Here is a 15425-nt window from a genome sequence, read left to right on the forward strand (position 1 = left end):
AAATCTGTAGCACAGCTTGACTGAAAAGGAGGAATCATGTGATCGGACTCATCCTAAGACAAGGAATCGTCAGCTTGGTAGTGGAAGGAAGTATAGCGGGTACAAATTTTAAGCAGAAACCAAGGCCTGAATGCAGTAGGTAGGTTAAAGTGCATTTCGGCTGCAGTAGTTATCCAGAGATGAGAGACTTGCAAAGCATGGAGTAGCGTGGACAGCTGCACCAAGCCAGTCGTTGAACAGAAGCGAACAACATTTTAAAAATTTGAAAAGTTGCGTCAGTACAATCTATTCATCTTTGCAAGAGATTTTTCACTCGTTAAAAAGACGAAACAAATACCTTTCGATAAGAAAACTGGTTTCACTACCTGGGTTGATAGATAATATACTGGAGAGTAAAAGCTATGTTATTTCTTACGGCAGCCGCCCTGTACAAAGCCACCTGTTTGGGAAGACCGTTGGAGTACCGAGAAGATAACTGAAGTGTACTCACCTCGCGAAGAGCTCGTTGAGCAGGCGTACCAACTCTTCGGCCGTGCACTGGTCTGAGAGGCTTGTGAAACCGCAAATGTCGGCGAACAGGATGCTGCAGAAAGACAGAGGTACAATTAGTGTAACTGCAGTTTAGTAGCAACTAAGTGACTGAATATTCAGGGTGATGTAGGTGCGCCTACCGATCCACAACACGTTCAAAAACCGTATTTTCTCTCACTCGCTTTCTTAGAGATCAAAATGGACAGGACTTTTTTGTAGAAAATTTAATGCAGTCAAATTTTGCACACAGATAGTTTTTAATGGACACCATGGTTTTCGAGTTATTCAAGAGAAACGTGTCAGAAGGTCATAGTTGTACGTTTTCTTGAATAATTAGAACACTATGACCTCTAGTGAAAAGTATCACGGTACATAATTTAACTACATTAAATTTCCTACAAAAAGGCCCTGTATATTTTTTCTGCAGGACTAATGGTTGCATATGGCAAGTGAGAAAATATGAAAATATTGCACGCGGTATTTGAGGGCATTGGAGGTTGCATAAAACATATCGATAGGGGCAGCTAGGTGACCCTGTATTCACAGGCTTTCAGAAACAATCTGAAAAAAGTTGTGAGGGTGTGGCAGGGTAGGTTGTGCTGAGAGACAATTTTTCAGACAAAATTCGATACGTTGCGCTGTTTCCGAGTCAGTTAGCATTGAAGTTACCCAATCAGTCCATTTCGTGCGCAAAGTCAAGTGGTCCGCCAGAGATGGTGCCACCAAACGTGTTTCTCGTTTGGTTTCCTAAAACCGAACAAGAGAGCAATAGTGATCGAACGCGAGACAAAGACTGAGCTCCAGAATGGGATTTTCACTCTGCAGCGGAGTGTGCGCTGATATGAAACTTCCTGGCAGATTAAAACTGTGTGCCCGGCCGAGACTCGAACTCGGGACCTTTGCCTTTCGCGGGCAAGTGCTCTACCATCTGAGCTACGGAAGCACGACTCACGCCCCGTCCTGACAGCGTTACTTCTGCCAGTACCTCGTCTCCTACCTTCCAAACTTTACAGAAAGAAGTACAGCTGTGAGTACCGGCCGTGAGTCGTGCTTCGGTAGCTCAGATGGTAGAGCACTTGCCCGCGAAAGGCAAAGGTCCCGAGTTCGAGTCTCGGTCGGGCACACAGTTTTAATCTGCCAGGAAGTTTCAAAAACTGAGCTGTCTCGCGCACTATCATGCACTCTATCAGAAGAACTGACATTAATTGTATCTGGCATACGGTTTGTATTTGCGTGCGGGGCGGTCAACTTTTATCTTTTAAATTTTGTTATTTTAGATTCGGATTCTGCGGCAAAAAATCTTAAAAAATGTTATCATTCTTGGTATACGATGCTGCAATCGGTGGAAGAGTTACGAAAGAGCACACTGAAATCAGTCAGCGTGATGTTGAGATTGGAGGGGATTCGCCGAAATCAAGCATGCTGATGGTCCGGGGGCTCACCGAAATCGGTCCTGAAGCGAACAAGAAAGTATGTAACTTTAAATGTAGTTTATTTGTCAGACTCTTTTACATGACTAAATGTAAAAGTTTTCCTGTAACATCTAATTTGCAAAACAAAATTAAAATTTTAACTATAATATCAACTGTTTGGAACAGAAAGGTAATGTAAAGTATATTAAGTGAATCGGTTCATAACTGGAAAAAATTTTGTTTTGTCGGCAACAGCAATAATCAGCTACGAATGGGCAAAAAAATGTTTCTGGTAAACTGTAGGCTTTTTTTTTTTTTTTTTTTGGTAGAATTCGAATCTGCAATACATATGGTGTGTTCCCATTTGAAAACTGAAAGTTCATCTGCAAGAGGTACGGGGGAGGGGGGCGGGGGTGGCTGGTGGAGGAGGGGACAGTTTCAGAATAGAGAAGTGCCCTTCTTGAAAATATTAACTTTTCACCTGAAACAATTTTTTCGTACAATGCGCATTTTTCGAGATATATAGTTAGTCCATGTTAAAACGAACACCCCATACACGAACGAGAAGGTACAAAACGGAGTGACGTGGGAGAATGTTGAAGAGGTGATTGTTCAGCAGTGCATCGATAGGGTCTACAGGAATTTTCGATACTATCTGTCGGGTTTGACCACAGACGTAACGGTGATTGCTGCTTTGCTGCAGATTTCTTTATACCGCTATATGCTGTCATATTTTAGTCAATTTGGAGAGAAATTACGTTTATAATCTCAACTGTGTGTAAGAAAGAAAACACCATCCTTCGCCTTTTGGAGGGAGTTATAATATTTAGTCGACTTATCCATCTGTTTTTCTTTGCGATGAACATTTTTTCTCAAAATTTTTACTCTTTCTCAGGGCACCCACTACAGCTGCTTTTTTATGGTACTTGGTTGGTGTTATTTCTGATAAATATTTGAAGTCCTTCTGTTCATAAATGGTTCAAATGACTCTGAGGACTATGGGACTTAACTTCTAAGATCATCAGTCCCCTAGAACTTAGAACTACTTAAACCTAACTAACCTAAGAACATCACACACATCCATGCCCGAGGCAGGATTCGAACCTGCTACCGTAGCGGTCGCGCGGTTCCAGACTGTAGCGCCTAGAACCGCTCGGTTACTGTGGCCGGCAGTTCTTGTGTCATAACCGTTTCGATTTACTACTGATACATGCACTATCACATTAATGGTATCTGCTCAGTCTCACATAATACTTAATTGACCACTAGTTGTTGCGAGAGGCAAGTTCGCCAATGTCAGTGGAGATGGGGAGATCGTGTTGTCACTACAGAAGCAGCAACAACAGCAGAACTGGTCGGTCAGAGGAGCAAAGTGTGGTCCGCACAAAATGCCGCGGCCGGTAGATGCACAGTTGGCTGGATGTGTGTGGGGATAGTGGTAGTGGTGGGAGCCACGGGCAGGCGCTGTAGGGGAAATGCAGAGCACTGGAGGGGAAGCGCCACTCTAAACTGTCGCCTACACTCACATTTTTTGTAAATATTAAGTGGGACCACTCCACGCCCACAATTGCATGGTGACCATTCAAAAAGCTCTGGCAGCGTGTTTTGATTAGTAATCTGAAAAGAACTCCGCTGAAAATGCAGCGATTGATTTTCGCTTGGCTTGTTAACCATTTGTAACTTTCAGAGAAGAGTAACTAGTGGCGAATTTTGACTATAATTTACACATTTGCCTGGTTACCATGTTAAATTCGCTTCTTCTGCCAAAGTACAGCGGAGTATACATAGTATCAACTTTCTAGCATGCTCTGTGGAGACGCAAATTTGAGAGAATTCTGAAACAGGTTTATTAATTTTATTAAATTGGGAATTGAGGAAAAATGACGTCAGAAGCGTATTAGAAAAACACAATTTCGGTACAAAATAAACGTGTATTGTCTACGCTTATGCTGTTCCAAAACCCAAAGCATTTCTCGTTTCAGCAGTTATTCATGGCACCTAAAAAGTACATTATTTCATCGAAAAAATCTGTAGTTACAGAATTAGCGCGGTAGATAATGAAGTTTTGCATAATAACTACACTGCAAAATACAGTTAGTGTACTATGATCTGCCAAAATGTCATTTCGATATCTCAAACCATTGAGGAACGTTGTGGATATTTAATTCTGGATTCATCACTGCCACGGCGAGATCGGAAATGAGTGTGTTACATCAGACAATTTTCTCGAGACTGGTGACAGATAGAGACCTCTACTTAAGTCTAAGGAAAAATTCGATATCTTAGCTAAATTACTTACACAGAAACATATCATATAATTTGCACCAAACGCAAAATCACAGCGACCTTCTTTTCCCCTTATAAAATTGTTCGAATTTCGTGCAGTGTCTTACTTTCACTTAAATGTCACAATAACTTTGACAATTAACGAAATGATGGGCAAACCATGAACCTGACACATAAACCTATAAGTAACACAACTTTTTTTTTACCGAATGGTTTCTGTAAAAACGTTTGAGAAAGGTTACATGGCGTGTGCCTCGATTCTGTCATGGCGGCCAGCCGAAAGGTGGCAAACACTTGTTGGCCTTCTTTTCCAAACAAAAGAACGAACTCGTGCAGCGCTTTTGACGGAAACTGGTCACTGCATATTGGCCACTTTATCCTGCACGAACTACAGCTTTCAACGTGGACGAGTCATTGGATGTCATCTGAGTAAAAGATCCATCAGGAATATTTCAACTCTTCTCGACTGTAGGTGGCATCAGTGTGAAGTGGAAACCCGAAGAAATAACCACAACTAAACCGACACCAGACCGATATCATCTACCGACAGAGCCGGCGAGCATTTTCGAGGGTGCTCATCAAAAATTGTATAGATCAGCAGAAGAAATCACTTGTGCATTCCAAAGTTCTCCCATCAGTCCAGCTACCACATCGACTGTGTGTGGCGTGTCAACAAAAATGAAGTACAGTGGTCAAGCAGCTCTCATTACAGGTGGTACAGACCATCCGTCGTGTGAATTACTTTGGAACCCATTATCCGAAAACTGTCTTGAGCAGCTAAATCGATAGCCAACGCGTAATGCAAATATTTTAGATCTGGTAGCCACGAACAGACCAGACCTCATCGACGGTGTCAGTGTTGAGAGACGGATTAGTGATCAAGATGTTGCCATTACGACTACGGTTACGAAAGTTGAAAAGTCGCTCAAGAAGGCTAGGAGAGTATTCTTACTAGAAAGAGCAGATAAGCAGTTGTTAGCATCCCACTTAGTACACGAATCTACTTCATTTACTTCCAGTACAATGGACGTGGAAGAATTATGGGCAAAGTTTAAACACATTGTAAATCACGCATTGGAGAAGTATGTGCCGAAGAAGTGGGTTAGGGACGGAAAAGACCCACCGTGGTTTAACAGCGCAATTCGGAGCATGCTCAGGAAGCAAAGGCTATTGCACTCGCGGTGCAAGAAAGATCGTGAGAATGAGGACAGGCAAAAGTTAGTAGAGATTCGTGCTGCTGTAAAAAGAGCGATGCGCGAAGCATACAACCACAACCACCGTCATACCTTAGCAAACGATCTTGCTGAAAACCCAAGGAAATTCTGGTCTTACGTAAAATCGGTAAGTGGGTCGAAGGCTTCCATCCAGTCACTCACTGATCAGTCTGGCATAGTAACGGAAGACAGCAAAATGAAAGCTGAAATTTTAAATTTAACATTTGAGAAATCGTTCACGCACGAGGATCGTACAAACATACCGCCGTTTGAGTCTCGTACAGATTCCCGTATGGAGGACATAGTGATAGACATCCCCGGGGTTGTGAAGCAGCTGAATGGGTTGAAAATAAATAAATCGCCAGGTCCTGATCGGATTCCAATTCGGTTATACAGAGAGTACTCTACTGCATTGGCTCCTTACTTAGCTTGCATTTATCGCGAATCTCTTGCCCGACGTAAAGTCCCGAGCGACTGGAAAAAAACGCAGGTGACGCCTGTGTATAAGAAGGGTAGAAAGACGGATCCTCAAAATTACAGACCAATATCCTAAACATCGGTTTGTTGTAGGATTCTCGAACATAATGAATTTCCTTGAGACAGAGAAGTTGCTGTCCATTCATCAGTACGGCTTTAAAAAGCATCGCTCCTGCGAAACGCAACTCGCCCTTTTTTCGCATTATATCTTGCGAACCATGGATGAAGGGTATCAGATGGATGCCATATTCCTTGACTTCCGGAAAGCGTTAGACTCGGTGCCCCACTGCAGACTCCTAACTAAGGTACGAGCATATGCGATTGGTCCGAAGTATGTGAGTGTCTCGAAGACTTCTTAAGTAATAGAACCCAGTACGTTGTCCTCGATGGTGAGTGTTCATCGGAGGGTATCATCTGGAATGCCCCAGGGAAGTGTGGTAGGTCCGCTGTTGTTTCCTATCTACATAAATGATCTTTTGGATAGGGTGGATAGCAATGTGCGGCTGTTTGCTGATGATGCTGTGGTGTACGGGAAGGTCGTTGAGTGACTGTAGGAGGATAGATGATGACTTGGACAGGATTTGTGATTGGTGCAATGAATGGCAGCTAACTCTAAATATAGATAAATGTAAATTAATGCAGATGAATAGGAAAAAGAATCCCATAATGTTTGAATACTCCATTAGTAGTGTAGTGCTTGACACAGTCACGTCGATTAAATATTTGGGCGTAACATAGCACATCGATATGAAGTGAGACAAGCATGTAATGGCAGTTGTGGGGAAGGCGGATAGTCGTCTTCAGTTCATTGGTAGAATTTTCAGAACATGTGGTTCATCTGTAAAGGAGACCGCTTATAAAACACGAATACGACCCGCCACGCACCGTATTGTAGATCTCGGAGTATGTATGTAGTTGTAGATGTAGATGTAGGTGTAAGCCACACATATGTCTGTAGTCGATGCTAAGTGATGCTTGGGAGAGGTGTAAAGAGCAACGCCAGTGGTCAGTGGATGGCATTTAGAAAAATGAACCACAACATATCCTGTGGCGACCCGATGGAAGGGTTTGGGTTTGGCGAATGTTTGGAGAGCATGATCTGCCATCATGTGTGGTGCCAATAGCAAAGCTCGCAGGAGGTCATGTTACGATATGGGGATGTTTTCCATGACTAGGATGTGGTCCCATTCTTGTGCTTCAGAAAACACAACATGCAGAAGGGTGTGGACCCATTTGTCACCACTGTGCACTGTGCGCCGTAGAGGGACAGTTTGGACACGATGGTCGTTTCTATCAGCATGACAATGCACCCTGTCATAAGGCAGCATATCTGATACAATGCATTGTGATCAGAAACATTTCTGGACTGGCCTGCCCAGAGTCCGACCTGAAGGCAATGGAACACATTTGAGTTAGAACGTCGACTTCACCCCAGATCCCCGTGTTCAATATCAGTACCATTTCTGATTTTGGCTCTTGAGGAGGAATGGGCTGCCACTTATACAGACATTCAGGCATCTCTATTCAGAACCTCCCTCACAGAATTCAAGCTGCCATATTAATGTCCACTAATAGGGCCCAATTGCGTTTCGACTGTGTGTTTAGTTTTGAGATATCTTGAACAGAATGACCTCTTCAATGCCAACCAGCATGGATTTCGGGAAACACTGATCATGTGAAACCCAACTCGCACTTTCCTCACATGACATTCTGCAAGCTTTGGATCAGGTAGATGCAGTATTTCCTGATTTCCGAAAAGCATTTCACTTAGTACCGCACCCACGCTTATTGCAAAAGTACGATCACATGGGGTATCAAGTGTAATTTGTGATTGATTTGAGGACTTTTGGTAGGCAGGACACAGCATGTTATGTTGGACGGAGAGTCATCGTCAGATGTAGAAGTACACTACTAGCCATTAAAATTGCTACACCACGAAGATGACGTGCTACAGACGCGAAATTTAACTGACAGGAAGAAGATGCTGTGATATGCAAATGATTGGCTTTTCAGAGCATTCACACAACGTTTGCGCCGGAAGCGACACCTACAACGTGCTGACATGAGGAAAGATTCCAACGGATTTCTCATACACAAACAGCAGTTCACCGGCGTTGCCTGGTGAAACGTTGTTGTCATGCCTCGTGTAAGGAGGAGAAACGCGTACCATCACGTTTCCAACTTTGATAAAGGTCGAATTGTCGGCTATCGCGATTGCGGTTTATCGTATCGCGACATTCCTGCTCGCGTTTGTCGAGATCCAATCACTGTTAGCAGACTATGGAATCGGTGGGTTCAGGAGGGTAATACGGAACGCCGTGCTGGATCCCCACAACCTCGTATCACTAGCGGTCGAGATGACAGACGGTCGAGATCCGCATGGCTGTAACGGATCGTGCAGCCACGTCTCGATCACTGAGTCAACAGATGAGGACGTTTGGAAGACAACAGCAATGTGCACGAACAGTTCGACGACGTTTGCAGCAGCACGGAGTATCAGCTCGGAGACCATGGCTGCGGTTACCCATGAACGCTGCATCACAGAGAGGAGCGCCTGCGATGGTGTATTCAACGACGAACCTGGGTGCACGAATGGCAAAACGTCATTTTTTCGGATGAATCCAGATTCTGTTTACAGCATCATGATAGTCGCATCCGTGTTTGGCGACATCGCGGTGAACGCACATAGGAAGCGTGTATTCGTCATGGTCATACTGGCATATCACCTGGCGTAATGTCATAGGGTGCCATTGGTTACACGTCTCGGTCACCTCTTGTTCGCATTGACGGCACTTTGAACAGTGGACGTTACATTTCAGATGTGTTACGACCTGTGGCTCTACCCTTCATTCGATCCCTGTGAAACCTTACATTTCAGCAGGATAATGCACAACCGCAAGTTGCAGGTCCTGTACGGGCCTTTCTTGATACAGAAAATGTTCGACTGCTGCCGTGGCCGTCACATTCTCCAGATCTGTCACCAATTGAAATGGTCAATGGTGGCCGAGCAACTGGCTTGTCACAATATGCCCGTCACTACTCCTGATGAACTGTGGTATCGTGTTGAAGCTGCATGGGCAGCTGTACCTGTACACGCCATCCAAGCTCTGTTTGACTCAATGCCCAGGCGAATCAAGGCCATTATCCCGGCCAGAGGTGGTTGTTCTGGGTAGAGATTTCACAGGATCTATGCACCCAAATTGCATGAAAATGTAATCACGTGTGAGGTGTAGTATAATATATTTGTCCAATGATACCCGTCTTTGATGTGCATTTCTTCTTAGTGTAGCAATTTTAATGGCCCATAGTGTAACTTCGGGGGTGCCTCAGGGAACTGTGTTGGGACCACTGCTGTTCATATTGTGTATTAACGACCTTGCAGGCAATATTAATAGTAAAATAAGACTTCTTGTAGATGATGCAGTTATCTATAATGAAGTACTATCTGAAACAAGCTGCATAAATACTTAGTTAGATCTTGATAAAATTTCAACATGGTACAGAGATTGGTAACCTGTTCTAAATGGTCCGTAGTATAAAATTTTGCAATCCCAAAACGAAAAAAACGTATTATCCTATGATTATAATATCAGCGAGTCACTGTTGGAATCGGCTAATTCATACAAATACCTGGGTGTAACACTTTGTAGGTATATGAAACGGAATGATCACATAGATTCAGTCGTGGAAGAAGCAGGTTATAATCTTCGATTTACTGGTAGAACAATGTGCAGTCAATCTAGAAAGGACACTACTTAAAATCAATCGTGCGATCGGTTCTCGAATATTGCTCACGTGTGTGGGACCCATATCACACAGGACTAGCAGGTGCCGGCCGTTGTGGCCGACCGGTTCTAGGCGCTTCAGTCCGGAACCGCGCTGCTGCTGCGGTCGCAGGTTCGAATCCTGCCTCGGGCATGGATGTGTGTGATGTCCTTAGGTTAGTTAAGTTTAAGTAGTTCTAAGTTCTAGGGGACTGATGACCTCAGATGTTAAGTCCCATAGTGCTTGGAGCCATTTCAACCATTTTGACTAACAGAGGATATTGAACGTAAACAGAGAAGGGGTTTGTGTATTCCGTGAGTGTCACAGAGATACGGAAGGAACAGAACTGGGAAGACAGAGAAAGTCTATTAACAAAGTTTCAAAAACCAGCTTTTACTGATTACTCTAGGAATGTACTACAATCCCCTACATATCGCTCACATAGCGATCGGAGGAGAAGATTGGAATAATTATTTCACGCAGACAGGCAATCAAACAATCGTTCTACCGGCGCTGCATACGTGAATGGAGCAGAAACAAACCATAATAATTGGTACAATGGGACGTACGCTCTGCAATCTACCTCGTAGTGGTTTGCAGAGTATAGATAAAGGTCTGTAGTTGAGTTATTAGTCGGTCTCTTGTGAAGCGTTGAGACATTCGTTTTGAGGCATGGTGGCGTGCAGTTGAGTTTTAAAGCGAATAACGTCTGTCACTGTCAATCTGGGAGAAACTGTCTGGAATACTATGTTTTAGGGACGCAAATTTATTTGATACTTTCTCGTTATTTATATTAATATAGAACATTTTGGAGGAATTTTAAAGGCATGTTTGCAGTTTCTTGGTTAAATGTTTGATTTCCCAAAAACGATTTTCGTAAAAGCAAAACAAACCTCCATGATTTATAGCAAAGTTTTGAATTTTTATAATGAGTGCATTGCAACTAATGTTACACGAAACGACAGACTGTTTCCGAGAAAAAGGATTTAGAGTGGATAATTTATCTGTAAGTACATTAATTTTCAGTGAACAGTGTTGGTAATTTCAAACAATTATTACCTTCCCAGTAGATCAATCTAACATTGCACTTTATATCACGCATCGTCCATAATGTGTTTCGGTACTGAGTTCTCGTCATATAGTTTTGATTGAGCACACAATTACTTTCTTTTGATATTTAATTAGATTTATTTTCTTTATTTCAAATTTTTGCACTCCATGAAGTTTTAATATTTTATTTCACGACACAGTTCACATGCGCAATACAGCGTCAACCAACAGCTGGTATTGCTCTGCAAGTGAAATGTTATATAATGTACAGATTACATGATGCGAATATTTATGAAATCAATATAATCAGTTTTCCCACACACAGACAAACATTTTATAGAAAGCTTACACATATCGACCCTTTTCCCCTGGGACAGTCCTCTGGTTTTTCTGTAATTACATAACTGCAACACAGGTTCTCGAAAGCAAATCACTGCTACGTCTATATGAATCAACATTGTATTTTATCTTTCAGCTACTGTTATTTCATTCCTATATTGGTGTATGATTTTGTCGGAATTTGTATTTTTTTCTTTTGCAAGTAAATATTGAGTGAGTTGACCTTTGTTGCGTAGAAAGACAATAGCATAATCCGTGTGAAACATTTCAGTGTTACATAGATTTTTCGCAGATATTTCAGTTGTGTCAAAGAATTTATTGTTTTCGATCATTTGAATACAAATAAAAAATTTTGTTTCTTAACTCAGTTTTTACTTTTCAACATAATTCGTCCTGCTACCAGATTGCAAACACGGCACAAAGTAATGATGCAATTATTAATGTTACAGGACAAGCAGAACAATCGTTACACATCAATAATTTATTTCTAATTTCAGGGAATGCAAATAACTGTCGAATACAAATGAGTTTTTTTTTTATTAGGAAATGCGACAGAAGAGATTTCCAACAGTGAACAAGACATTTCAAAAGACGAATCAGCATGTGACAAGTCGCCTCAGCTGTCCGTAAATTCGCACTGAGTATTTGCTGAGACAGGCGATTTGGGTTTTGCTTTCGTTTCTTTCAATAAAACGGTACAGAAGCCAACCTCAGTTACTGACAATACACACTCAGACGTTGCAAATAGGGTAAACATGCATGCGGATATTAAGAATTCAACTTTATTAGAGTTGCTACAAAATATGAATTAAGCCTGAATAGGTACAAGTAAAACACTTGAACAAAACACAAAACAGTTTCAGAAAAGAGACAAAAGCCTTCAATAAAATACAAAATCACAGGAAGAAATTAGTATAAACATCAAGAAATTTGAGGAAAAACAGCTAAATCCGTCTGTGGAAATTCGACAATGACTTGCAACCATTTATTAAGAGGTTAGAGACCAGGCTGTGTATCCTTGAAACTGGACAAAATAATTTAAAAATGACACAGTGACACAACAAATAAGAGCTTGTCGCAAAAATTAACACCACTGTACTCAGTGTAGCAGTCTCGCAAATTCGCAGAACGTCACGATCACCTAAATGTTGAAACAATTAGTGAACGCATAAACGCATTACGACTGAACTCTGATGAACAAAAATAACAACTATGTACGTTAATAGATAACAAAGCATTAGCCGACACGAGTTTAAACACTGACATAAATCCGCGGGAAGACGAAATATTACAACTCTCTAAAAAAACTTTGTAAAATACTGTACCACTACAGCTGATGGAGAACAAATCAAACACCTTGCTATCGGAACCCGTGAAGAACACGAACAAAGAGCTATGATTTAGAATAACGTAAGCAGGGGCTCAGATAACATTTTTACTAACTTAGTCTTCACGCGTATAGCCCGCGATCACTCGCTTTGTTAGAAAAAACTAACAGTTATGATTTTAGTTAAATATTCCAGAACATTTCAAAGCTAATGAACTGATGATCTAGAAATGCTTTCTTTCACATCCATGCTTCAGTTAATCCGTGACTTGAAAATCAAATTTCAACAATAGCTTGCTAGTTGTGCCATTATTTGAAATGGTGCGCAGTGTTAGATTTTTTTCTAACACGGGAGACTTTATGTAACAATTACTTCACCTTTCGTGGAATACCGCCTTGCTTCACTTTCAGTGTGTTTCTTGTAACACACGGCTGTGTTCGTTTGTTTTCTCCTGAAAGTGTTCAGCGTATGTTACGTCTTTTATAAGAAAAGTAAGTACACTTATTGGGTTTTACGAATTGAATTAAGGAATTGTTTATACAGAGGACATGACATTCTCTGTCGGATATGAAAATATACAGGGTGTTACAAAAAGGTACGGCCAAACTTTCAGGAAACATTTCTCACACACAAAGAAAGACAATATGTTATGTGGACATGTGTCCGGAAACGCTTCCTTTCCATGCTAGAGCTCATTTTATTACTTCTCTTCAAATCACATTGATCATGGAATGGAAACACACAGCAACAGAACATACCAGCGTGACTTCAAACACTTTGTTACAGGAAATGTTGAAAATGTCCTCCGTTAGCGAGGATACGTGCATCCACCCTCCGTCGCATGGAATCCCTGATGCGCTGATGCAACCCTGGAGAATGGCGTATTGTATCACAGCCGTCCACAATACGAGCACGAAGAGTCTCTAAATTTGGCACCGGGGTTGCGTAGACAAGAGCTTTCAAATGCCCCCATAAATGAAAGTTAAGAGGGTTGAGGTCAGGAGAGCGTGGAGGCCACGGAATTGGTCCGCCTCTACCAATCCATCGGTCACCGAATCTGTTGTTGAGAAGCGTACGAACACTTGGACTGAAATGTGCAGGAGCTCCATCGTGCATGAACCACATGTTGTGTCGTACTTGTAAAGGCACATGTTCTAGCAGCACAGGTAGAGTATCCCGTATGAAATCATGATAACATGCTCCATTGAGCGTAGGTGGAAGAACATGGGGCCCAATCAAGACATCACCAACAATGCCTGCCCAAACGTTCACAGAAAATCTGTGTTGATGACGTGATTGCACAATTGCGTGCGGATTCTCGTCAGTCCACACATGTTCATTTTGAAAATTTACAATTTGATCACGTTGGAATGAAGCCTCATCCGTAAAGAGAAGATTTGCACTGAAATGAAGATTGACACATTGTCGGATGAACCATTCGCAGAAGTGTACCCGTGGAGGCTAATCAGCTGCTGATAGTGCCTGCACACGCTGTACACGGTAGGGAAACAACTGGTTCTCCCGTAGCACTCTCCGTGCAGTGACGTGGTCAACGTTACCTTGTACAGCAGCAACTTCTCTGACGGTGACATTAGGGTTATCGTGAACTGCACGAAGAATTGCCTCGTCCATTGCAGGTGTCCTCGTCGTTCTAGGTCTTCCCCAGTCGCGAGTCATAGGCTGGAATGTTCCGTGCTCCCTAAGACGCCGATCAATTGCTTCGAACGTCTTCCTGCCGGGACACCTTTGTTCTGGAAATCTGTCTCGATACAAACGTACGGCGCCACGGCTATTGCCCCGTGCTAGTCCGTACATCAAATGGGCATCTGCCAACTCCGCATTTGTAAACATTGCACTGACTGGAAAACCACGTACGTGATGAACACTAACCTGTTGATGCTACGTACTGATGTGCTCGATGCTAGTACTGTAGAGAAATGAGTCGCATGTCAACACAAGCACGTATTACAACATTACCTTCCTTCAATTGGGCCAACTGGCGTGAATCGAGGAAGTACAGTACATACTGACGAAACTAAAATGAGCTCTAACATGGAAATTTAGCGTTTCTGGACACATGTCCACATACATCTTTTCTTTATTTGTGTGTGAGGAATGTTTCCTGAAAGTTTGGCCGTACCTTTTTGTAACACCCTGTATAAAACTTTTCAGGGGGAAGAGTCACGTCAGGGGAACAGATATTATGTGGCTAGATGAACCACTAGTCGAGGATGTTTACATAGAGGGTCTGTCATCAGATACTGACGCACCGTCTGAGCATAAAGGGATCAATACCGCCACAGATCATTCAGAGACCGAATCTGATGCTGTGGTACAGCTGTTTCTCAGTATACAGATCGTGAAACCTTTCTTGATAAGGATGGAATAACAGAATGGTTGAAGCGACACGCTCCTCCAGCAAAAGCTGCCTATCAGAATATTGTAACACATCTTCCAGTTGAGGTGTTGCAAAAAAATTCGAAAAAAATTGGAACGTTGGAAATTATTTTTTTACAGATAGTGTAATTGGTCGCATTGTGTAGTACACAAACCAAGAACTCGGCAGAATGGCAGCATCTCATTCACGGAGTGCCTAAGACTGCCCACAGAGAGTTTCTGAAGAGTTAAAAAAAATGTGTGTGAAATCTTATGGGACTTAACTGCTAAGGTCATCAGTCCCTAAGCTTACACACTACTTAACCTAAATTATCCTAAGGACAAACACACACACCCATGCCCGAGGGAGGACTCGAACTTCCGCTGGGACCAGCCGCACAGTCCATGACTGTAGCGCCTGAGACCGCTCGGCAAATCCCGCGCGGCTCTGAAGAGTTATCTGCTTTCTTTGGTGCAGGAGTGAAAAAGGGACAGCATCTCAGTACTGATGAGCTATGGGCCACTGATGGGACTGCACCGGATTTCTTTATTACACTTCTCCAAGCTATACATTTTGACGACAAATCAAGAGAAAGGAAACAGATAATCTGGCACCTCTAGAGAAATATTTGACTAATTTGTGGATG

The 15425-nt window shown here is 42.4% G+C and overlaps 1 protein-coding gene across 1 annotated transcript in view; it reads right to left on the reverse strand.

Moving 5' to 3' along the window:
- Positions 1-15425, reverse strand: part of LOC124554047 (adenylate cyclase type 5-like) — a 589866-nt gene that overhangs the window by 424808 nt on the left and 149633 nt on the right. The window contains exon 3 of the mRNA XM_047128083.1: positions 491-583. Coding sequence (XP_046984039.1) covers positions 491-583 — 93 coding nt within the window. The remainder of the gene's footprint in view (positions 1-490; positions 584-15425) is intronic.

Source organism: Schistocerca americana, chromosome 11 (genome assembly GCF_021461395.2).
Source record: "Schistocerca americana isolate TAMUIC-IGC-003095 chromosome 11, iqSchAmer2.1, whole genome shotgun sequence".
Lineage (NCBI taxonomy): Eukaryota > Metazoa > Arthropoda > Insecta > Orthoptera > Acrididae > Schistocerca > Schistocerca americana.